General features: G+C 48.5%; 1 protein-coding gene across 3 annotated transcripts in view; it reads left to right on the top strand.

The window, feature by feature from the left end:
* The window catches only part of SLAMF1 (signaling lymphocytic activation molecule family member 1), a 35,916-nt gene extending 13,461 nt beyond the window's left edge, over positions 1–22,455 (top strand). The window contains exons 4-7 of one of the 3 annotated variants that reach the window (XM_045455159.1): positions 6,673–6,771; positions 10,702–10,775; positions 18,533–18,625; positions 19,983–22,455. In XM_045455159.1, coding sequence (XP_045311115.1) covers positions 6,673–6,771; positions 10,702–10,775; positions 18,533–18,625; positions 19,983–20,063 — 347 coding nt within the window. In that variant the 3' untranslated portion in view covers positions 20,064–22,455. The remainder of the gene's footprint in view (positions 1–6,672; positions 6,772–10,701; positions 10,776–18,532; positions 18,626–19,982) is intronic. The other 2 variants (XM_045455160.1, XM_045455161.1) reach the window with 2 other exon arrangements.
* The last annotated feature ends 2,736 nt before the right edge of the window (positions 22,456–25,191 follow it).

The raw sequence follows: 25,191 nt of genomic DNA, 5'->3' as shown, positions 1-25,191 counted from the left end.
AGAAGAAGGAATGATTGAGGCTATCTGAAGGAATCAGAGAGACCATCGCAGAGGATGCGACCCCAAGTGGGTTTTGGAGAGTAAATACAAATTACCCAAGCAGATCAAAGAAAGACATTCCAGACAGAGGGAAAAGCAGAGGCGGCTGGGTCTTGTCCTGTGTTACCCTACAGGCAATCGGAAGCGATCATCGATAGAGGAGTAACACGATTGGCTTTGCTTTTCAGAGAGAAATTTCAGTGGTGTGGAGAATAGGTGGGGGCAGGGAAGAGGCAGCAGAAAGAGAAACTAGTTATGGGGAAGGGCCACCCTTGCAGTGACCCATCAAGAGATGATGAGGAGTGGCTGTTAGTTTAACAAAGACTTCATACAAGGGAAATTCCAGCCTTGGGACCGAGCGGTGGAGTCTGAGGGTTTATTGGAGATCTCTTCACTGTGCCATTTTTCTGATGACATTTGTCCAGGCGCCCAGTGGTATGCTCATCCTTCTTCCAATGGCCACTTCATTATTTTACAGTAAGAAACGTCTTTGTTTGTTTGTTTGTTTGTTTCTGCTGATTCCCAGGGAGCACGGTAAGACACATCTTAATGTCTCTTGCTAGGAAGCACCTTTATTGCCAAGTCCAAATCTTAGGGTGCTACAAAGCACTCTCACGAGGTCCCCCAGAGCATGTTGATGTGGGTCGACGGTGTGGGCCTTGCTGTTGTCCTTCGTGACCGTCTTCGGAAAGAGTTACATCTATGCTAGAACGAATAATACAAAACCTTAAGCAATTCAGCTGAAAGGGAATGTCCCTGGGAGCTCCTCTTGGAAAGAAGCTACTTTTCCGTAGATCGCCAACAAGTTGGCTCAGCAAGCCTGGGTTAGCGCAGAGGAAGAGACAGGTGACACCTGCCAGTGAGCCCCAGGGGCTCCCCCTTTCTAACAAGGCCGGGGAGCACCCACTGCTACCGAGGGCAGAGGCAGGTCCCTCTTCATCGTGCACCCAGTCCGGCCGGCATGACAACTGTGGCGGAAGGGTGGAGTCTGGAAGGTACCTCATGGGCTAGAGCCTTGTCACATGGCCACCCCTGCCGCAAGGGAGGCTGGCCGGCCCTGGGACTGGACAACGCCCGTGCTTCCGTGGATGGATGGGGAAAAGTGTGGGCACAACCAGTAGCCTCTGCAACACAGTGTGGGTGGGATAGGCGGGCGTGAGGGGCTTTTCTGGAACCCGGAAACTCTGTGAAACTGTTCCCTTGGGTGGTCCCGGACCTCAAATCAGCGTATGGGTTGTGAGCATCCCCAATTCTGAGTGGAAGCCACCGTCGACGAGAAGGTGTTTTTTGAAGGCTGGCTGACTTCTTCAAGTCGCTGTGCGCTTTTGCAGACGGCCTTGCAGACAGAACCACATGAAAGGCAGGAAGGAGATCTGTTCTCAGACCGTTATGGCAGCATCTCACTACGTCCTGGGGGAGACTACGTTTGTTTCTCAGATTCTTTTTCGTTTTCTTCTCTCTCTCCTTGAAGAATGAGGTTTGGCGGACTTGAGGAGGGACAGCTTTTGTGTGTCTGTGGCAATGGACTTTTAGAGGTTAAAAAAAAAAAAAAAGACCCCCCATCCTCTGCCTTGGAGGCGTGGCTCCGGGCCAAGTTGTCAGGTTTAAACCACAACCCACAGGGGAGAGGACCAAAGGTGAGGGCTCACAAATTGTGCCGGGGTTCTCGACCAGCCTCCTCAGCGGCTTCGAAAGAGGCTCCAGGGGTGGAAAAAGGCCCCACCTCCTATTTAGAAACGTTCAGATGGGATTTCTTTGTGAATGAACAATGGGGCCAACGGGCCCCAGGACCACTCGTTCTGAGAGGCCTCACTCACCACAGGACTGAGGAAGAAGAGGGAGAGCTGGAGTTTTCTGTCACAGGAAACGGTGGTTTGAAAATGGGAACACAGGTGGTGCGGAGGCCACAGGCACCCAGTCTCTTCCTGATTCCATTTCATTATTATGAAGCACATGCTAACTAGGTCAGCGCTCCGTCCCTTTGATTCCACTTGGAGCCATTCATTCAAAAGTGACCCTGCCTTCCTTCTGAGACCTTCTTATATTTAGGGCTCTAATAATTCTTAACCAAAGGATACCTGCCAGTCTTCTTTCTATGGCTTTTAATTTAATTTAACTTCCTTTATCTTGTGCTCAGTAAGTGGCCCCCCCCACCCTACATTGTATCAGGTGGTGGGGGGAGGGGGTGCGAATAAAGCTTAACACAGCGTTTGCCTTCAAGAATTTACAATCTAGCTGGGACTTCTCTACCTTACCAGGTAGAAAAATATTATCATATTAAGAAACTTCGACTAAACTTCCTCTCTGGAAAGGAACAGGGTTTGTTTAGAATTGTACCTTAGTTTAAATGTTAGCGGGCCGGGGCGCCTGGGTGGCTCGGTAGGTTAAGCGTCCGACTTCTGCTCAGGTCATGATGTCACAGCTCGTGGGTCTGAGCCCCACGCTGGGCTCTGTGCTGACAGCTCGGAGCCTGGAGCCTGCTTCAGACTCCCGTGTCTCCGTCTCCCTCTTTGCCTCTTCCCCACTCATGCTCTGGCTCTCTCTCTCTCTCTCAAAAATAAATAAACATTAAAAAAAAATTTTTTTTAATGTTAGCGGGCAGGAGGTGACACCCCTCCCCCAAAGAATTCAGCTGTGGGTTAGAGGATTCTGTGCAAGAAAGGGGACAGATGTGGCTTGTGCAGACAGAGGAAGAGAAAAAGAAGGTCTGAGCCTGTCAGATGGTGGAAAAACCCACCTGGTTCATGATGGAATCCGTTCCCTGTGACCTTTCAGATCTTCAGCAGAGGATTCACACCCACAAAATCTTGGTGTAGGTTTTTGGCTGTGTGTGTGTGTGTGTGTGTGTGTGTGTGTGTGTGTGTGTGGAAACTGCTGAAGGCATTGAACCTTGCACCCAGGACAGCCCAGACCACATCAAGCGGAGCCATAGGAGCAAGTCTTACGTTGTACGAGGAAGTGATCACCTGACATTGTAGGAATCACGGGCAGCCTGCCAGCATTCTGTCCGTATCGATCCAAATTGCTAAGGGCAGGGAGTACCTGACATTTAGTTTCCATACAAGCATCCGTATCACGAGAGAATAGTACCAAACAGAGGAGCGCCACGTGCAAGGACGCCTGCTAGACAGAGAGAGAAACGAAGTCATAAGCCGACAACAGGATGGGGCTGAAGTGTCGGTGGCCAGCGAAGGGACTCCGGTGGACGTGAGATCAGACCCATCGTCTTGTCCTTCCAATCCACCAGCAGGAATCTACCGAGAACGTACTGTGTGCCAAGTCCGAGGATACCAGCAAACGAGGGAAAGAAGTGGCCTCTGAGAGGCTAGCAGCTGGCGGGGGAGTGGAGGCTGGCGGAAGGAGGTGACAGCTGTGCACCTCGTGCTGTGCTCCAGGCACTGCTCTGGGCACCTCCTACAAAGATTTCCTTGGCTCGTCAGAGCGACTGTGCCAACTGGCTATTGCCGTGCTCGCTTTGCAGTCGAGGAGACTGAGGCCCCAGAAGTTATGAACAGCCTCTCCGAGATCACAGAGCTATCAGGTGGTGGGTCCAGAATTCGAATCCCCCTGTCTGGTTCCAAATGACCTCACTGAAAGTGATCTGCGCCGCAAAGATAATGGCACAACTCAGGTTCTAAGACACACGGCATAAGCCAAGGTGCCGTGCAGAGTCGCGGGGCAGGGAACAAGGAGAGGTGGGACAGGTCAGGGAAACTGACACAGAGGAGGTAGCATTGGCCTGGGCGTCAACACTGGGCAGGCCCGGCAGGCAGCCGAAGGTGCGGCGGAAGGGGAGAGGGCACACCACAGGGCACAAGACGGGGCGGGTGTTGGAGGGAGGGTGTTGAGGGCATGGGCACCTCCCAGGGCTTTCCTCGTGGGGTCCCACCGCCACAGGAGAAAACACAAGACTGTGAAGTCCACAGTTCTCATCCTGCCCAGCTCCGCCATCAACCTCTCTGTGGCTCTGGGCACACCTGTCTGAATCGCAGTTCCCTCAACGTAAAAATTACTGAGTCGGGTGAGATGATGCTCCAGCTCCTCTAATATTCAAAACCTCTATGGAGCTGTCGCTTAAATCCTCGAACAGGTTCACGTTACTTTGCATTCAAAGACTAGGAGAAGAATCCGGGCTGTGAAATCTCAGGATGACGGCCAGCTTGCCTCTCAGATCTGGCTGGATGGGCAGAAGCTGGTCGGTTATGTCATGGGACAAGGACAGCAGATGACGTTCATCCTCACGGCTCCCTGGAAAAGAAACAGGGCTGGCGTTGTTACGTGCTCTGGCCCAGTCATTTGTTCTTCAAGTAACTGTTGTTTTAGCGGGTCCCCAACATACACGAGGGAAGAAGGGAAAGGAAGTCGTCTCACGATAGTCAGACTCGCTGTCACGATTTTCTGGGTCGCCTCCATGGACCCACGGAACATGGTGGCGCTTGGCTGCTGTCTCTGCTTCTTAGCTTAGGATTTGGGGCACTTCTCCATGCCCCTGGGGTTGGCAACATAAGCCCTGAGTAATCATTCTTTCTTTGTGCTGTCTCAGACACACATGCACCCACACACACGCGCCCCACCTGCGAAGAGGGTTCTCAGTGACCACAAGCCATGCAGAGGGGGACCGCTCGCAGGAAGTTCCAACCACAGTGGTGTCTCCATGCTTAAATCTTAGGCTTGATATTAATCCAGGAGCCTTACAGCCACTCTCTGCTTGCACCCTGGCTCTTTGATCAGGTCACATGGCACGCCTGTCCGCTGGAGTTGGTAACTGGCAGGGTAAAAGCTTCTTCAGTCTGGGGAAGAGGGTCAATAATCAAGAGGGTCAACTGCTTACAAAGCCAGTTCAGTGAGGTTCCTTGGGATGCCTTGATGTGTGCAAGGCCTAGGAAGCAAAAGGAGGAATCTTTTCAAACCCAGGAGGCAACCTCTGGTGAGCCATCGGGCTGAAGACCCACTTGGATCTTGCCTTTTATCGGTGTCCTGAGACTTTAGCCTGTAGCTTTGGCCAACTCTGTGAATGTCACAGGTCAACTGTGTGAGTGACGCTTGCAGGGACTCTGCTCCTCTACAACCCACCTATTCCTTCATCTCCACATCTCCCCCAACCCCCCCCCCCCCGCAATCCACCCCCAAGTTCAACAACAAGCAGGCCGATTCTACAATCATCCTTATAAACTACCCTGACACATTAATGCCAACACCTGCCCTTATGCCATAGCTGGCCCTTCAATCCCACGGGTTTGAACTGGGTGGATCCACTTATATGCAGATTTATTTTTATTTTTTTTTACAAATGCAATACGGTACTGGAAATAGATCTTCTCTTCCTTACGGTTGTCTCAACATTTCCTTCACCTTTCTTTACTGTAAGAGAACGGCATCTAATACATATAATACATCAACTCTCCGTGTTACCAGGAAGGTTTCTGGTTAACAGTAGCTTTTGGGGAATCAACTAAGTTTTTGGGGAACTTAACTGGTTAACAGTTAAGTTTTTGGGGAATCAAAAGTCACACTTGGATTTTCAACTGTGTCGGGGGCCGGTACTCCTAACCCCCCAGGCTGTTCAAGGGTCAACTGTGTTTAGAGCCATAATGCCGTTACTTTACTTAAAACCCTGGTGCTTCAAGTAATGAACCCACTGTTCATTACCCTGGGGTAACTCACCCCGAGCCCATAAGCCTCTCGGACTCTCCCCGAAGTCTGTCTTCAACACTCAGCCACATTTGTACCCCTAGACCGATCTCTAGTATTCGAGGGTCTCCATGCCTGCTTCCTTGCACACAAAAGGGGAGTAATGAGAACCTCCCAGGGCTGTTGTGAGGGCTGTATCTATTAATACACATGATGCCCTAAAAATAAAGCCTGGCTCATCGTCCGTTACTACCTCAGTAAGCTAAATGTCTCGTTTGCTGGGACTCAGGTCTCTTTCGCTCTTTTCCAAGGTACCGCTCCTGGCTCAGAAGGATTTGGTGAAGTGGGTAAAGGAGAGAAAGCATTAAAAAAAAAGGGGGGGGGCGGTGCTCTGTGACTTTGAGCCTGCTGACTGCCACTCAAGGGCTCATGTTAAGCCTGGGGATCGCTGAGAGGAAAACGTACATGCTTTTCTTTCAGTTCGGGTCCAGTGGCCTCAGTAAAGTTATTTGCATGGAAGGACGATCATAGCGCCATCGTGTTCATTTTTAAGAGACAGAAATGGGTCGTTCTTCCTCCCAGCGTCTCATGACAATGGTGTGGGGGTGTCGGGGTGTGGGGACAGTGGGCAGTACCCATGAGTTCATTCAACCAAAATGGATGCAGGACGCATGAGATTTAACACTAGGGAAACGGGAAGAGAGGTTGACGTGGGACAAAGATGAGTCTGATTTGAGCCATGTGGCCATCAAGGTGCCCGTCAGGCATTTGAGCGGAAAAATCTTTACGGAACTTAGGAAAATGGAGTGTGGAGAGAGGAATAAGGACAAGAGAACGGGTAGGGCATCTTCGGTGATCTGAAGCCGCTATCTGAAACCATCAGAGTGGATGTCTCCCCCGAGAATAGAGAACGAGAACATGAGGCTTGGTCTCCCCACTTCCGGGAAGGATGTTTTTAAACTCGCAGTACTGTTGAGATTGCCCTTTGACCTTTTTTTTCAGAACTAAGACCCTGGGGACTGTATGTCGGGCTGTCCTCAGGGGCCGTCATTGGTGTCATCTTGACGCTCAAAGTAGCAGTGCTGCTGTTGAGAAGAAGAGGTAGGTGTCAGTGAAGAGACTCATATCAGATTCTGCGGTAAGCAGGGACGGCTCCCCACAAGCAAAGATCTGCTTGCACCCCTTAGCACGCTTTTCTCCACAAAGCACCTTTGCGATAACTAAATACACATATCCTGGGGCCTTGCTCAGTTCGGTCAAAATCAGCATGTCTTTTTTTTTTTTTTTATGTTTATTTATTTATTCGGGGGGCGGGGCCGAGAGAGAGGGAGAGAGAGAATCCCCAGCAGCCCCAGTGCCTTCAGCACAGAGCCCAGCTTGGGGCCTGATCCCATGACCCGGGTATCACGACCTGAGCCGAAATCAAGAGTCGGACGCACTGAGCCTCCCGGGTGCCCCGTGATTCAACACATGTCTTGATCCCCTGTGTTGGGCTGTGGGAATGGAAAGAGGGATGAGCCACAGGTGTCTAACGCGGGAGGCCTTACACAGATCGTTCTCATTCCGTATGCCTCGCTCTGGTGTAGACGTACATACGGGATGCTGAAGGGGTCCAGAGGCTTAACAATGTTCACCAGACGCAGAATCCAGGGGACTCCTGGATTTCATTCAAGAAACGTCAGAATTACTGACTAATAAAAAGGCACTCATCCAAGGGTTGAAACCTTTCTATAATTTCTTTTTATTCCTGCAATATCCTCTGCAAATCGTTTCTACGTGACTCGGCCACGGGGTAACGGACGCAGAGAGAGCCTACGGGACCCGTGCGAGTTCACCCAGCCTGTTAATGAGAGACCAGAACTGACACCCACCCCCCAGGGCGCGTGCCACGGGGAAGGTCCACGGGTCACCGGAAGGCAGCGGAGGGAATGCTCTTTGCTAAGATCTGTGCACAAATTCTGCCTCACCTTGGAAAACGGTACCATTTGCGAGTTGCTTAAGGCCAGACCAAATGATACGGAAGGTCACCCGGGATAGCTCTGAAGGCCCCATGACTTCCTTGCAGGTTAAGTACCTAGAGGCAGGGTCTCTTGGCCTCCCCTCCAAGTCATCCCTGATTCCACATCAAGGAGCAATGCACTCGGCCCCACTCGCCTCACCCGCCCATACCACAGTCCCACGGGTCCAGTTTCCCGGGCTGGCCTTCCCGTGGTGAGGACGGGACTTGATTTTCATGCCACGAAGCTGATGGCTGATCTTATTTGCCAAGTAGATCGGTCACGTGCGACCTTCTCAAAAAAGCCCTTACCGCAGCACCCTGAGTCGGGTTGGCTTGCATGAAAAAAGTCAAGATCACAGCCCAGCCGCCTACTTTTGTCTCATTTCCTCCATCTAAGAGTTAGCTGGGGAGGGGTTGGGGTGGGGTGATTCAGACAGAAACCATGATGAGAGCCTAAGGGGATGGGGCAAGGCACCCACGTTTGGCCTAGATAAGAAGGAAACGGCGAGATACCAGGATTGAGGACCCTGAGATTAACACGAATGCCGTCACCTCCGAGATGCCGCCTGACTCTGAAGCTCTGCAAAGGGTCTCCCCAGCAGTTTCATGCCCAGAATACACTGCTCCAACACACGGGGTCGGGCACTGGCCAAACCTACATTCACACGCAGACTCGGCCACTGACGGGCTGGGTAACTGAATCAGTGAGGTCTCCCCTGCAAAACAGGGGTGAAGTTATGTAAGGTGCGGTGTTGTGGGGATCCAGGAGTCCATACGCCCAAAACACCGAATACGGGGGTGTCCACGGAGAGATGGTGGGACACGGACAGATGCACGACAGATGGACAGATACATACACGCTAGACAAATCTCATAAGGGAGTGAATTCAAACACCAACGGTTTAAGTCCTATCACCAGCAGACGTGGCACGGGCCGCATCTGGGAACAGCACTCAGGACAAGCCCATGAAGCCTGGGTAACAAAGGACAACTTTGTCCTTCAGGCCACGGTTGGAAAGGACGTTAGACATTCTCCATCTGAATTTTACGGTTAAAGTAAGAGAAGAGACCCAATTCGGTGAGTCCAATGCCACTCAGCCAGTGAGGACTAGGGAGTAGCTACCCTCACTCTAAGGCCACGAGGAACATTTTCATTCGGCCCCAGGGCCTCACCGACTGAGCTGAGTTGAGCTGACTCCCAAAACCTGCTCTGGAGCTAGGAAGGACACTGTGCGACCGAACGATCTTGAACCATCAGTGTTTCCCTCGGACGCGGCGTTTCAGCCTCCCTCCCTTCTTCCATCTGTCTGAGCATTCGGGGCTGTCCCCACAATCACCCGTTTGGGCCAGAAGCTGACCCGAGAGTCGAAGTCCCTCAAGACGGGTGTCTGTTCTCCACTGTTTGTTCCCCTACAGACTGAGCACAGGCCAGGGCGGGTGCGCCTAACTTTGCAAACACTCTAACAGACCCAACCTGTGCCCCCCTCTCGTTACCCCGTCTGTCACCCCCAAGCCCCGGCCTCCGTTCTGCACACTCGGCAGCCAGTATCAATCCTGGCCAAAAAGTAAAGCCGGAACCACCAGGCACTCCATGCACACCCCCCACCCCCGGACACAAGCACATCCTACGCGGACGTTCTTTGAGAGCTTTGAGCTTCCCCTTCTACTCCAACGATCATATATTCTCATGCGGCACCTTCTAGCACCTTCACCGCATACATACATTTTCGGCCTTCCCCTTCCAAATAAAAGCGTACCGCTCCTCGGTGCTGTTCCCTCAGGGACTGGCTCCTCATTTTTCTAAGAGGATCAATTGATTGGCGTTAAAATAAGTCCAACCTAAAGACCCTGTGTGATTTCCTCTGGGTGAAGCCTCCATTGCTTCTGCCTGGACTTGGCAAGAGTCCCCAAATTAGCCTCCATGCTTTAGTCTGGTACTTTCACCACGCTTCTCACCGCTGCACGAAGCGCATAAAGAACTCCAGAGAACAGGGGCGCCTGGGTGGCTCAGTCGGTTGAGCGTCCTCGGCTCAGCTCAGGACTTCCGGTCTGTGAGTTCGAGCCCCGTGTCGGGCTCTGTGCCAACAGCTCAGAGCCTGGAGCTTGCTTCGGATTCTATGTCCCCGCCCCCCCCTTCTCTCTGCCCCTCCCATGCTCATGCTCTGTCTCTCAGACTGCAGGTATGCGACATTCCTGTAATTGCACAGGGTCGGTCTGGAAGGATATATGTCGAACTTACAAACGATCGTTTCTGGGCATGAAATTGCCTTGGTTGGGGCGGGGGATGAGGGATGTACTTTTGACCTTATGCAATCTTAATTTTTGTAATGAGAATGAATTATTTTTATAATTTAAAAAGACAAAATTCAAAAACTGGTTAACTGTTAAAGTGTCCTGCAACGAATTAAATTCCGGAGACCCTAGGCTCTGAGCAAAGTTTCCGGGTGGTGGGTGTTCGAATGACGCTGTCCCTTTATTTTCCGATCAGTCCTGGGGGATCATCCGTCTTGTACCCCCTTCCCCTACACACGCACAAAGTGTCCCAGAAACAGAGGGTTGAGTGAGAAAGCTCAACCAAGCGCCTTGCTACAAGTGGGAGAGTATGCAAACGTCATAAGCCCCGTCCTCAAAGCACTTAGAATCCTGGGAGGAGACCAGATATGCACATTAAACAATAGAGATTAAAATAATTGAATGGCATTCCAATTCCATGTAACACATACTGGGAATTTTCTATGGACCAGGCACCGTTCTAAATACTTGACAGATAACATCTCATGGGACCATCACAACAGCCCTGCGGGGGAAGATACTTCAGTCCCATTTCTCAGAGAAATAGAAACAGAGAGACCAAGTAACCAACCTCATGTCATGTGACACATATACAGGGGGTTTGGGACTTGGTGTTTGTTCCTTTGGTACTCCTGGGGAAGGGGGGGGGTATGCGGTGGGGGGGTAAAGACCACATAGGTCTGAGTGGAGTTCTCTGGGTAGGCCACAGAGAGATAACCACTGTGATTTCTTTTCCCCAGGTAAAGCAAATCATTACCAGCCAACCACAGAAGCAAAAAGCCTTACTATCTATGCCCAAGTCCAGAAATCAGGTGTAAGTTCTAGACTTTCTGTGTCCGGGGTGGGCCTGTCGTGTTTCCGTGGGATTCCTGGCCAGTCCGTCTTGCATGCCTGACGTTCATGGTTCTCCATGGGTTCCGGAGCAGAGGAAATTAGGGAAGCAGAAGTCAAGAACAAGAGCTCTCCAAAAAGGCATTAAACTTCAATGTCCGATGGGGCTATTTAGTATTTGAAATGATGAAAACACTGGGTAACCTGGGCATCTGTGTCTTCATAGAGGAAGAATGAGGAAGCAAGAAACCTATGATAGACGACTCCTCTAGCTGTGGTGTTCCAGGTGTCTGTGGGTCCCTGTTACCTAACTCGCCCTTCTCAAGAGACAGAGGGGCAGGCCTGAGGACAGAGGGAAGGTTTAGAGAGGCTGTGGTATGATGTGTTGGTCTGATGCAAGTGTAGGAGTTTGCAAAGCACCATAGAGACAGGGAAGGAGGATTTGAGGATTCTGGCTGGACAGGTGGCTAGTCATGATAAAGTCAGGATGCAACTATGTTAGAAGTTAGAGGGAGGCTAACGGAATACAGTTAGCTAGGAAGATATTCTAGTTTTTCAGACGTGAAGGCAATGCTAGTTGATGTACAAGGCAGAATCTGGTCATGCAGAGGAAGCAAATTCTGGAGTAAAGGGCATGAAGGTGAAGACAGCTTTGATTAACACCGTGGAAAATTGCATCAGATGGGAAGGCATTTCTGATAACCAGGGATGGACTCTTGGCCGATGCTCTTATTTCTGCTGCCCCCTGGTGGCCTGGAGGGTTTAATATATAGGCCATCACTATGTCTGACAGCCAAGTTCCATTTGAAAATGGGAGACCTGGGGCACCTGGGTGGCTCAGTCGGTTGGGCGTCCTACTTTGGCTCAGGTCATGACCTCATTGTTCATGAGTTCGAGCCCTAGCGTTGGGCTCTGTGCTGACAGCTCAGAGCCTGGAGCCTGCTTGGGATTCTGTGTTTCCTTCTCTCTCTCTGCCCCTCCCCTGCACTTGCTCTGTCTCTCTCTCTCTCAAAAATAAATAAACAAACAAACAAACATTAAAAATAGGAGAGTCCCGGAGCACCTGGGTGGTTCAGTTGGCTAAACTTCTGACTCTTGGTTTCATCACAGGTCGTGATCTCATGGTTTGTGGGTTCAAGCCCCACATCGGGCTCTGTGCTGACCGCACAGAGCCTGCTTAGGATTCTCTCTCTCCCTCTCTCTCTGCCCCTCCCCTGCTTGCTCTCTCTTTCTCTCCGAATAAATAAATAAACTGAAAATATGTGTGTGTGTGTGTATATATATGTATATGTATATATGTATATATGTATAGGAGAGTCCCAAGAGCAACCTCTCCCTTGCATTTTACATGCTTAGATGGCTAGCTTCAACTTTAGCCTTCCCTGCCCTCTCCGTCTGATGCTGCTGGCTTCTGTCTTCTTACTGTCAGGTATGACACATATACAAAGTGTGACTGTCGGCTCAGCGAATTACCCCATTGTGGAATCTAGTAAAGCAAGCCTTCCCGCCTTGCTTTTCTCCCACAATTTTTTGACTCTTCCCGACCCTTTGTACTGACACGTGTATTTCAGAATCAGCTTCTCAGGTATCACAAAAGGGGGGAAAAACCCATTAGGATTGCATTGAATCTGCACATCCATTTGAGGAGAAATTACGTCTTTCAGTATCGAGTGCTGTAATACTGTATTAACTACCACCCAGATCAGGGAACAGAACATTGCCAGAGCAACGCCCACAAGACCTCCTAGTGCCCACCCCCTCGTCTGTAGTCTCTCTCCCCTCGCCAAACATATCGCTATCCTGACTTCTAAAAATATACTTTAGCTCTCTCTCTCTCTTCCTTTAACTTTATAAAAATGGAGTCCTGCCGTATTTTTCCTCTTGGGCCTGTTTTTGGTTTTGTTCTGGGCTTTTTGGGTTTTTTTGCTCGGTATTACTTTCACGAGATTCGTATGTCTTTGTGCTTGGTATGTAATACGTTCGTTTTCATCGCTTCATTTATGAATATCAGCGTACGGATACACTAGAGTTTACCTAGTTGACGATGGATGGACATTTGGGTTATTTCCAGTTTGAGACTATTATAAAAATTCCAACCATGAACATTCATATGTGCGTCTCTTGGTAGATACGTGCAGATATTTGTGTTTGGTATGTACCTAGAAATAGAATTGCTGAATCATAGAGGATGCATATCCTCAAATTGGCTGCATAAGGCCAAACTTTTTTTTCAAAGCGATACACCGATTTTCTTTTAGGCCAGCTATGCCTTCTAATCAAAACTGGGTGTTATTGGCCTTCAAAAAAATTGTTTTCATGTTTATTCATTTTTGAGAGAGAGAGGCACAGAGCACGAGCAGGGGAGGGGCAGAGAGAGAGAGGGAGACACAGAATCCGAAGCAGGCTCCAGGCTCTGAACTGTCAGCCCAGAACCCAGTGTGGGGCTCGAACTCACCAACTGTGAGATCACGACCGGAGCCGAAGTCAAACGCTTAACTGGCCGAGCCACCCAGGCACCCCTGGCCTTTTAAATTTTGGTCATTGGATGTGTCTTTTTATGGCTTTCTTTTAAATTTCCCTAATTATTAAGGAAGCTGAACAACACTTCTTATGTTTACTGGCCATATTAATATCCTCTTTCTTGAAGTGCCTGTTAAATCTCTTACCCATTTTCCTTTGAACTTCAGGCTTTTTAGAATGGATTAGTATGAGTTCTTTAAATATTTTTAGCTTTTTGGCAGTTACATGTTAGCAGATACCTTCACCCAGTCTGTGGCTTGCCTTTGCAATTTCTCGGTGATACCTTCTGATAAAGAAAAGTTGTTAACTTTAGCGTAGAACAATTCAGTAGCCTCTTCCTTCATAGATGGAGCTTTGTGTCCTGTTGGAGAAATCTTTTTCTCTCCTCCCGGGTAAGGAAGATATTCTCTGTCATTCTAAAGACCCTACGGCTCATCTTTCCCATTCTATCTGTTATGTACCTGAAAATGAGTTTTGAAGTATGGAGTGAAATGGGTCAGCTTTCATTTTTCTCCAAATGGATATCCTATCAACCACGTTTTGAAAAGATTGCCCTTGTCCCCATCCCACCACTGCCCCCCCCCTCCCCCCAGTGCTACCTTCATCACAAATCAAGGCTCCACATAGCGAGGGTCAATTTTTTTTTTTTTTTTAATTCTCTTTTTGCTCCATTGGCTTGTTCATTTGTGCCTGTGCCTGGACCATGCTGTCTTTATAGACCGGTCATTACAGATTCATTCTAAGTTTGATATCTGGTAAAATGTCTTCTCCCTTGTTCTTGTTCTCCCTCAAGAGGTTCTTGGCCATTTTTGGTCCTCGGCATTTTCATAGATACTTTAGATTCAGTTTGTCAAGTTCCACCTAGAAATCCTGCTGGAATTTTAATCAGAACTGCACTGATCACTTGAGGAGACCATACGTGTTTATAGCATTGAATCTTTCCACTCGCAAAATAATATATCCTTTCCATTGTGTCAATCTTTTTTAATTTCTCTAAACGAAGTGTTGTAGTTTTTGTAAGAGGACTTTTCCATCATAGTTTATTACTTGGCGTTGGAACAGTTGATATTTTGAATATTGTCATCTTTTTAAAAATCTTTAGTTTCTGTATATTATTGGTACATAGAAACACAATTCATTTTTATATTTTAACCTTATATTTGCAGCATTGCTAACCTTACTTAAAATTCTAATCATTTGTCTCTAGATGACTTGGGTTTTCTCCGTACACAACTGTACCATCTGTAAAAAAAAAAAAAAAAAATACAGTTTATTTCATTTTCAAATCACGTAACTTCTCTTCCTTCTTGCTTTACCGGCTGAGGTGCCTTGTCCAGTATGGAATGGAAGTGTTAATAGAAGGGTCCTTGGATGGTCCCAAACTCACAAGGGACACTTTCAATATCTGACCATTAAATATGGTTTTTGCCGAAGGTTCTTATAGCTGCCGTTCTATCTAATTGAGAATGTTTTCGTCTACTGCTGGTTTGCTAAGGAATCGATGTTGAATTTTATCAACATTCTGCATCTATTGATATGATCTTATGGATTTTTAAATTTTTATTTCTTAAGCATTTTTGATTATTTTATTTTATTTTTAAAATTTTATTTACATCCAAGTTAGTTAACATATAATCTAATAGTTTCAGGAGCAGAAGTTAGTGATTCGTCACTTACATACAACACCCAGTGCTCATCCCAGCAAATGCCCTCCTTTAATGCCCATCCCCCATCTAGCCCATCCCCCCACCCAACACCCTGCCAGCAACCCTCAGTTTGTTCTCTGTATTTAAGAATCTCTTATGGTTTGCCTCTCTTTCTGTTTTTATCTTATTTTTCCTTCCCTTCCCCAATGTTCTTCTGTTTCATTTCTTAAATTCCACATATGACTGAAATCATATATTTGTCTTTCTCTGACTGACTTATTTCACTTAACATAATACATTCTAGTTCCATCCATGTTGTTGCAAATGGCAAGATTTCATTCTTTTTGATCACCAAGTAATATTCCATTGTGGATATATATATATATATATATATATATATATATATATATATATCACGTCTTCTTTCTCCATTCATCAGTCAAGGGACATTTGGGCTCTTTCCACAATTTGGTTATTGTTGATAGCGCTGCCATAAACATTGGGGGGCATGTGCCCCTTCAAATCAGCATTTTTGTAGCCTTTGGATAAATACCTACTAGTGCAGTTGCCGGGTTGTAGGGTCGCTCTATTTATCTCACGAGCCACACTGATTTGTAAAGACTATCCCACTTTTGCAGTCCCGGAATAGAAGCAATGTAGTCTGCTCCTTTTAAAATACTTCTGGGTTTTATTTCATTAATATTTTCTTAAGAAGGTGCTGTCAGTGTCCTGTTTAGGTTTCTGAGGGGAATTGGCCTGCAATTTTCCTTTCTTGTAACTGCCTGGTGAGGCTTTGACACCAAGATTATGAGCGGGAGCTGCATGTTAGTTTCCTAGTGTCGCTGTGAGAAATGTCTAAGGACTTGGAGGCTTAAACCAGAAAAAGCTATTCTCCAGTCGTGGAGGCCAGAAGTCCAAGTTGAAGGTGCTGACAGGGCCATGCTCCCTCTGAAACTTGCTTTTCCTCTTCTAGCTTCTGGTGACCCTGGGCATCTTTGGCACTGGTTGGCTTGTAGCTACAGAACTCTAATTTCTGCCTCCCTCTCTGTGTCTCTGGGTTTTCTCCATCCCTGTCTCTTCAGAGGATAGTCCTAAATCCAGTGAGGAGCGTAATCCAGTAATCCAGTAATCCAGCTTGACCTGAGTTTGAAATCCTTACTTTAATTACCTCTGCAAGGACCCTATGCCAAATAAGGTCACATTTAGAGATTCTGGATGGACCTGACTTTTTTGGTGGGGGGTGGGGGGTCACAGTTCAACCCACCACATGGTGTATTTCCTTTGGGCAGGATAAATATTATCCTTCCCCTTAAATTTTCGGCAGGGTTCCCGGGTGAAGCTCTCTGAGCCAGGAGTTCCTTTGAGGAAGGGTTCTTTTAAATTATATTTTTATTATTCCATTCTCCTCCCCTTTTAGTAATGAAGCAATTTTTTTTTTCCTGTTCTTTAATTGCTACTCTAGAAATGATAAAATACATCCTTGACTCACCAAAGTCTAATATTTATTCTCTTCCTGGACAAGACTTCATCTTCGTTTGAAGTTCCCCTTCTGATTTATGTGCCTTGTTTGATTTTTTTTTTAAAGTTTATTTATTTTCAGAGAGAGAGAGAGAGAGAGAGAGAGAGACGGGGTGAGTGGGGGAGGGGCAGAGGGAGGGGGGAGAAGAGAGAATCCTGCACTATTGGCGCTGAGCCCAATGCAGGGTTCGAACCCACAAACCTGTGAGTCCGTGACCTGAGCCAAACACAAGAGCTGGGCGCTCAACCGATGGAGCCACCCAGGTGCCCCTTGGCCATTACGCAATTTCACGTACGTTTTAAACATAGGAGACACATTGTTTTGCGCATCAACATGTATTTACACTTCCCTAGGTGTTTATAATTTTCTTTGTTCATATTTCCAACGCCTGTATGATATCATATAAAAACTAATTATGTGGACAATGAGGAAATATGAACATTGGCCTTGTTCTTATTTGCAACGGCGGTATGTTCCCACGATAAAGACCAGGGTACCTGGGAAAATTATCTAACACACGTCTACTGTCTGCCAGGGAACTCTCTGGGTCTTACCAGGACTGCTACCTTGCACAGCTCATGGGGACACTGCTCACAAAGACTGTGTGAGAATAACACCCCTGGAGTTTCTCGGAGATCGTGCTCCCTGGACTCAAACACCCCTGGAGTTTCTCGGAGATCGTGCTCCCTGGACTCAAACACCCCTGGAGTTTCTTGTAGATCATGCTTCCTTGCCTCATGCCCTAACTGAAGACACCAAGATACCAAAATGCACTAAGTTGTTACAACTATGTTTAAAATGATTCCGTAAATCCAGCTTAAAATCCTGAAGGGAAATCTAGCAACGTGCTAATAGCCATGTTGTGTCAAAGCGGTAAGACTATAGATGGTTTCCTTTATACCTTTCTCTTTCCCCAAACTTCTTTCTTTTTTTAATTTTTAAATGTTTTATTTATTTTTGAGAGTGAGAGCGCGAGAGAGGGAGGGGCAGAGAGAGGGGAACAGAAGATCTGGGGGCGGCTGGGTGGCTCAGTCGGTTAAGCGGCCGACTTCAGCTCAGGTCATGATCTCACAGTTCGTGAGTTCGAGCCCCGCGTCGGGCTCTGTGCCGACAGCTCGGAGCCTGGAGCCCGCTTCGGATTCTGTGTTTCCCTGTCTCTCTGCCCCTCCCCCGCTCACCCTTTCTCTCTGTCTCTGAAAACTGAATAACATTAAAAAAAAATTAAAAAAAAAAAAAAAAAGGTCTGAAATGGGCCCTGTGCTGACAGCAGCAAGCCTGACGCGAGGCTCAAACACACGAACCATGACGTCATGATCTGAGCTGATGTCGGACGCTCAACCAACGGAGCCACCCAGGCAGCCCCTCTCCTTTCCCAAACTTCTTAACTTCTCCCCCGTGCCTCTAAGTCGGTGGGACTCCTGGCTTTGATACTCTTGCACGTGGACGCAGGAAAGTGTTAAGTCTTTCTGAGCCTTAGCGTCCCCATCGGTGACGTGTCGCTACGAGATTGAACAGAGTGGATGTGAGCCCGATGTGGCATCTGAGGAAAAGTTTGTAAATCGGCACCTCTGGATATGTGTGCCTATTGTTAAGTTCAGTACTTGGATGGGAAAGAGAAGTCTCGGGAAACCGTGTCAGAGGAAGGAATAGTACGAACAGCAGTGTGGGAAGGGATGAGCTCTGTGTGCTGTCGGTGACAGGAGCGAGACAGATCTTATGAAGACCCCGTTCCCTCCAGCTGCCCTGGTGGGAGCCACGGCGATGCCCAGTTCACCACGAGGAAGACTTTTAAGACATCTGGGAGGAGCTCATGGTGACGTGGGCTGCCTCACCAGACTGTGAGTCCCGCAGTGTCGCCTGGGGTGTCCAAGCAAAGCCCCGAGAGCTGAATTCCAGGGAATTTGGAGGGACCTTTCCACCAGGGAAGGTGGCTGGGCCAATGGACTCTGAGGGGCTTTCTAGCTCCAAGCTTCTGGACCTTGGGCTTCTCCATGGGGCGGATCTGGTGGAATCCACTGCCCGGCTGATTTCCTGCTTTCTTTGCTTCTCTTCTAGTCCATTCAGAAGAAACCTGATGCCCCGTCAGCTCAGGACCCCTGCACCACCATTTATGTCGCTGCCACAGAACCTGTCCCAGAGCCTGCCCAGGTGAGGAACCGGTCTGGGCCTCCTCTCTGCAGGGAGGGAAGAGGCCGTCTCCTGAAGCGGAGAAGGCAGGCCCTGGCACGTGGGTCACCAGGAGCCTCTGTGGCTGCGGGACTTCCAGGAGACCCCTCCTGGATGCTCACTTGGGGGCGCAGCTCTCTCTGTTCCCTAGTGTGTCCAAGAACCCCATCGGCATCGGCATACATGTCTTTGCTAAAAATTCATTTTCCTGGGGCTTTCTACCGGGTCAATCAGAATGTCCACGCTGAGTAACCAGGCATCTCTACATTAAACAGCAACCTCCCCAGGTGGTCCCAGAGCACTTTGACATTTGGGATTTGCATCTTGCATCCAGGAGTCCGGCTGCAGAACAGAATCACGGGGCGGGGGGGGGGACTTTGTTAAAAGGCTCGGGCCGAGGCTCCATCCAGTCCCATCTCACCAGAAGGTCTCAGAGTGGCACTCTGCCTGGCGTCAGCCCAGAGGACCCTGTGGCGTGTGGCCCAGACTGAGCCTCGCCGGCTCCCCCCACTGCAAAATGACCATGGATGAAACTGGCTTGATGGGAACTATGCCTTTTCCTAAATGGACAGAAATTCCGGGCTGAAATCTTGGCTCTAGTGGGGCTCTATATTAAATAAAGCATTTTCCGAGACAATTGAGGATCAAAAGGGCACAGAAATGCTTCCATTCGCCCCCTGCCCCAAAGTTCCCACAGCCGGACAGACACCCGGAAATGCCGGGGAAGATGCCCCCGTCTGCATCGGGACTCTATTCTGAGGACGCTATCCTATCCAATGGGGAAAGTGAACACAAGAGTCTGGCTTTAAAAAGTTTTAAGAAAGAATACAGATTTTTAAAGAAGTTTTCTTCATCGAAGCAGTCTGTTATATTTCACATTTTACAGCAACCCCCCCTGAATTCTTCCATTCTTGTCTTTCTTTCTCTACCTCTTGAGTGCACTTGACCTAGAAGATGTCTTTGCCCCAAGTCCTTGTCTCCTCTCCCTTCCTGTGGGCTGCAATCTTTCCTTCTCCCTTTGGGTCTCATTAACCCTTTCTAAACCTCAGTAAATCAGAACATCTTGGCTTCCCCAAACCGTGACCCGCGTCCAACCTAGAGCAGAGCCAATGGCTTTCCTTGTAAGGCAGGGGCAGGACACAGAGCAAAGGGGGACATCTCTCCTGGTCTTCCCAGTGGTGATTGTTGATTGTGTGCGCACCCCCGGGAGGGAGCTGGAGCCCCGGGGCGGAGGGGACGCTGGCAGCGGGGGACCCGCGTGTCGTCCCCGGCAGGTCCCCCCGCCACCTGAGACCTGAGACCCTCTCCTTTTACTAAGCAGCACGGTTTCCATTTGCAGCCTGTGAAGCCAGTGCCTGAACCCACAGACTTCTGTTTTGCCCTCAGGAACCAAAGTCCATCACAGTCTACGCCAGCGTGACACTGCCGGAGAGCTGACCCCAGAGACTCAGTGAAGGGACTTTCTGCAGCAACGTGGAGGGGCCCGGATAAGCACCGCGCGTGGCCCCGGGTCCCAAGCTCCCCGTGACACTGTGCACATCTGCCTTCTTCTCAGATCGACGCCCTGGTGATGCTTCCTCCACAGCCACCCGTGGGATGGACGAGGGGCCGAGGCTTTCCAAGCGCTCAGCCTGCTCCTCGGGGCTCAGGCCCGGAACAGAGAACTACTTTGGTGCCGCTTTCCAGCTCTGTGGTGTAGCGGACGGAATGAGTCGTGTGGGTCCCGTGAGCTCAGTCCTTCAGGAGTCTTGCCCCTTGCCCGGACCGGACGATCAGAGCCAAAGGCGGGAAGCTGGGGCCCCCCGTGCCTCCCAGGTAGCTGCCCACCAGCCACGAAGCCTGGGACAGCTCACGTGCCTATGCCTGGTCCTGGGAGCCGACCCCGCTCCCCACGCAGCCCCGATCAGGGCCCTGTGCCTCACTTTCCCCCTCTGGACTGGCAGTGAAGGGTGAACTCCTTATTATAGGTGGAACACTCTGGGATTATTCTATGAAAGAAGCTAATAGAGTCAGTACTTTATTTGCAAAACCCAGAAGCTGAAGGGTCAATAAACCAACAGCAAGACTGTGAAGTCTCTGAGCTTTGAATAATGGAAGGAAAATCACCCAAGAGTCTCAAAAAACTACAGGGTATTTAAGTATAATATTATAGAACATATATATATGTACTTATATATGTGATATTTAAGTATTTAAGAACTCTGAAAAAATGTCCCATGCAGATGACGTCAGGTTTAAAGCAACGTGACGAGAGTTTGCGATGACACCGTTACGGAGGAATTCAGAATTGTCAGAAGTGGCCCCAGGTTGATCTTTCACTTCTCCAAATGATTTTTGAACCCCTGTTTCTCTGTTGGCTCCATTGAACAGCAGTGTCGAGCCTCAGCAGAGACCCTCTCGCCACGTTCTGAACCCTTTTTACACCCACAGGGTCCTTACCAGGCACCCGTGCCCCACCCCGCCTCACGCTACATTTATCCCGAAGTGGAAAATGAACATATTGTGACCCAACGGCTGCAAGTAATTCCACGCTTCCCGACTTCAATTGCAGGCCAGAGACAGAAAGTGTCTCTTTCAGTAAAGTCTTATTTTCTTCCTCTTCTTGCCTTCTTTTTAAGCTCTTTTTTTCTGATGGGTTCTTCTATGACCTTAGTGAACGTGGGTTAGGAAATCACCAGCAATCTCACAGCCATATAACGAGGGTCACCGACTGTTCAGCTCAAGGACGCTGAGTGCCAGGGGCGCTGCTCTCGTCCTGATGGAACTAGACCCCGACTCCGCCACCCCCCTCCCCTGCCTCAGTTGGACTCAGCGACCCAATACTGCCGGTGCCCCGTCTGCACCAAGGTGACCTCCTCCTTGTCTCTTCCTTCCTTGTTTCTAGTTCAGAGTTGGGGACCGAGTGGCCAGTTCTAGGTCACACGCCCATGTCCTACCTCCAAGGGAGACTGGGAATTGAGTATCTGGAACGTTCCATTTTTGTAGTGCTTGGGGGGCTCTCCCTCTTAGGAGTTAGGAATTCTGCAAACGCAAGCAGTGGGATTCAATTCTGGGAAGGCAGAAAAAGAAAAAAAAAAGTTCGCTACACCACCCTGGTATAAACTGAGGCTCGTTAGCTGTCTATTCTCCAAAACTAAGGGAGCTACTATCAAGGATTTGTAAACTCTGAGGTTATGAGCACTCGGTCCTTTACTACGACTCACACTGTTCTAGCAGATCGGTTCCCAACACCTGGGTTTTTCCCGTGGCCGAACCCCAGCCGGTGGAAGGAAGGAAACCAAGTGGGGAAGAAGAGACTGTCCCCTCAAAATTCCCAGTCCTGGGCTCAAGACCTCACTGAGGAGGATGGCTGTGTCGTGCGGACTTTGAGGCCGACCTTCGAATGACATTTGACGTCCTGTTCTGCACCATCCAGGCTCCGGGTTCAAGCGGGAAAGCAGAGAGCCCTCAGCTCACACCCTTCCCCAAAGGCATTGTTGCGGGGCTGGAGCGTTCCTTTTCCTCAGGCCTAAAGACAAAAAAAGTCCAGTTTCCCCGTGTTTCTTCTCTCATGTCTTCTTTTGACTGAGCGTATCTGAATTCTGGAGAACTCAAGAGGAACAGACCATTCTCGGGCTTCAGGGACCGGTGGTGCTCTACAATACGGGCCGGTGTGGTCCCAGGCCTGTCCAGGACACTCACTCTGGCCACGCGAGCCGATGTGCTGGTAAAGGGTGCATATGGGGGCTGAAGGACCACGATTACAGTAAGTTACGTCTCTTCCTGAGTTGTTGTTTCTACCTCCTGGAAATGAATAAAATTCAGACAATCCATCAAGGAACCTGCACGTTTGTCTTGTGTCACCTGAAGAATTCATAACATAGCAGTATGGCAAGACACGTTCCACAGACTTGTGTCTCTAAAGCTATGAAGCGCTGAGGGTGTCTCATTTGGTTTGATGAGGTGGGAAGCTGTCCCTTTCCTAGGGTGTGGGCAAGGGTTTTAGCTCAAGGTCAGGAGCCACCCTCCCACAGAGACGAGAGCTGTGTGGGCCCACACCTGGGGAGTTCCCTGGGGAGGTTTAAAAATATATACTGATGCCCAGACCCTATCTCAAACTCAAACGAAATCTGGGTTCAGATCCACAGAACCACCTCCTTAGAACCAGAAAGGATTTTGTGATGAGTTCCCCACAACAGCCACAAGGGGGAGACGTAGCAATACAGTCCACCCCACACCAGCATCCCCCACACCGCTTCTGGTCTAAAGGATCAGGACTGAGTCACAGATTTGCTGAAGCTGTGGCCGAATCCTCATCAGTTCCCAGCACTTGTGGGCTGGAGGGAGAGTTGACTCTTTCGTTAGAGAGAAGGAAGCCCATTGTGAACGGATGGCCAGCGCTAGTCAAGGTTCACTGCAATTAGTTTCTGTCACGGAAGACTCCTAATTTTATTCAACGCTTCCCTCATTCAACAGAGTTATTAAGTTCCTACTAAGTGTTAGAACTTGTCATCTAGGGGGAGATACAAAGGACACAGACAATCGCAGCATCATGATAGGTAGACGAGCACATGATGCTCTGGGATCCATGAGACGATAAAGGAGATACTGTTAGTAATTACAATGGGGCAATGGTTGGGCAAACCAGAATGTGTTAGTCACCTTAATGACAGGGGAAGAAAGGGATGCTCAGGAAGCTCATGGGAGGTGCGCCAGACTCAGAGGGAGGAGTGAGGAGAGTAGGTTTATTTTAGATAAGAAGTTTGAAGGAACAATGAAAATGTAGAAAATTTCCAGCCAACGATGAAACACTGCAGCTCAGAATTAAAAAAAAAAAAAAGAATCAAGATATCAGAGTTACCTTTACTGCAGTCACACTTTAGAGTTGAGAATTAGATGAGAGGGGGGAAAAAAGCATAATTTATGCAAATATTTACGCAACTAGTCAACACTAAATGTGTGCAATTGTTCTGCAAAATTTATGCTCTTGCTGACAGTACATTAAAGTTCCTTCTTTCCCTTTCCTCAATAGCAATTGATATTAGCCAATTTTCTTGGCCAATCACATATGTGATCCAACACAGTTGGGTGTGGGTTTTTTTCAATGTTTATTTATATATATATATTTTTTTTAATTTTTTTTTTCAACGTTTATTTATTTTTGGGACAGAGAGAGACAGAGCATGAACGGGGGAGGGGCAGAGAGAGAGGGAGACACAGAATCGGAAACAGGCTCCAGGCTCCGAGCCGTCAGCCCAGAGCCTGATGCGGGGCTCGAACTCACGGACCGCGAGATCGTGACCTGGCTGAAGTCGGCCGCTTAACCGACTGCGCCACCCAGGCGCCCCAATGTTTATTTATATTGAGAAAGTGCGTATGCATAAGACAGTTGGGGAGGGGCAGAGAGAGAGAGAGGACAGAGAGAATCCCAAGCAGGTCACGAGACTCAATCTCATAACTGTGGGATCATGAACTGAGCCAAAATCAAGAGTCAAATGTTTTCTGGCTCTTGATCTCGGCTCAGGTTATGGTCTCACGGTTTGTGAGTTCAAGCTCCTTGTCGGGCTCTGTGCTGATGGTGAGGAGTCTGCTTGGGATTCTCTCTCTTTCTCTCTCTGCCACTCATTCTCTCTCTCTCTCTCTCTCTCTCTCTCAAAATAAATGAACTTAAAAAAAAACTTTTTAAAAAATTAAAAAAAAAAAAAAGAGTCAGACATTTAACCAACTGAGCCATCTAGGTGCCCCATAACACCGTTGTTTTAATGTTCATTAAAATTATGTCTAATTTGTAGACATGAATTGATGTCTCTTTGGAGATTATAACCTCTTTGAAAATATTTTTAAACTATTTTTCCAGTTCACCATTATAATAAAAATCAATTTGTCATCCAACATATTAATATTTCAAAAAATCACAACGTATTAATTAGTTAAGTGCCCTTTAAAATTTTTTTTAATGTTTATTTTTGAGAGAGAGACACAGAGTGAGCGGAGGAGGGGCAGGGAGAGAGGGAGACACAGAATCCGAAGCAGGCTCCAGGCTCCGAGCTGTCAGCACAGAGCCCGATGCGGGCCTGGAACTCACCAACCGTGATCATGACCTGAACTGAAGCAGACACTTAACTGCCTGAGCCACCCACGTGCCCCAGTTAAGTGCCCTTTTAAATCTCAAACATTCCTTGGCTTAGATGATAAGTTATACGATTATTCCAGAAATAGGAGAGTCAAGAATTGTCCGGTAGAGTTCACAGTGTGGAGATCATTCCAGCCTACTGAGAGAAATAAACGCTACTATTTCATTTTGTTAGGCAGTAGGGATATCAATACCAATTAATTCTTTTTTTTTTTAATTTTTTTAACTTTTATTTTTTATTGAGAGACAGAGAGAGACAGAGTGTGAGCATGGGAGGGGCAGAAAGAGAGAGGGAGACGCAGAAGCTGAAGCAGACTCCGGGCTCTGAGCTGTCAACACAGAGCCCGACGGGGGTCTCGAACTCACAAGCCGCCACACCATGACCTGAGCTGGAGTCAGCTGCTTAACCCACCGAGCCACCCAGTTGCCCCAATAC

This window comes from Leopardus geoffroyi, chromosome C3 (genome assembly GCF_018350155.1).
Source record: "Leopardus geoffroyi isolate Oge1 chromosome C3, O.geoffroyi_Oge1_pat1.0, whole genome shotgun sequence".
Lineage (NCBI taxonomy): Eukaryota > Metazoa > Chordata > Mammalia > Carnivora > Felidae > Leopardus > Leopardus geoffroyi.
The sequence above is the reverse complement of the archived record's forward strand: the minus strand, read 5'-3'. Positions and strand labels throughout refer to the sequence as shown.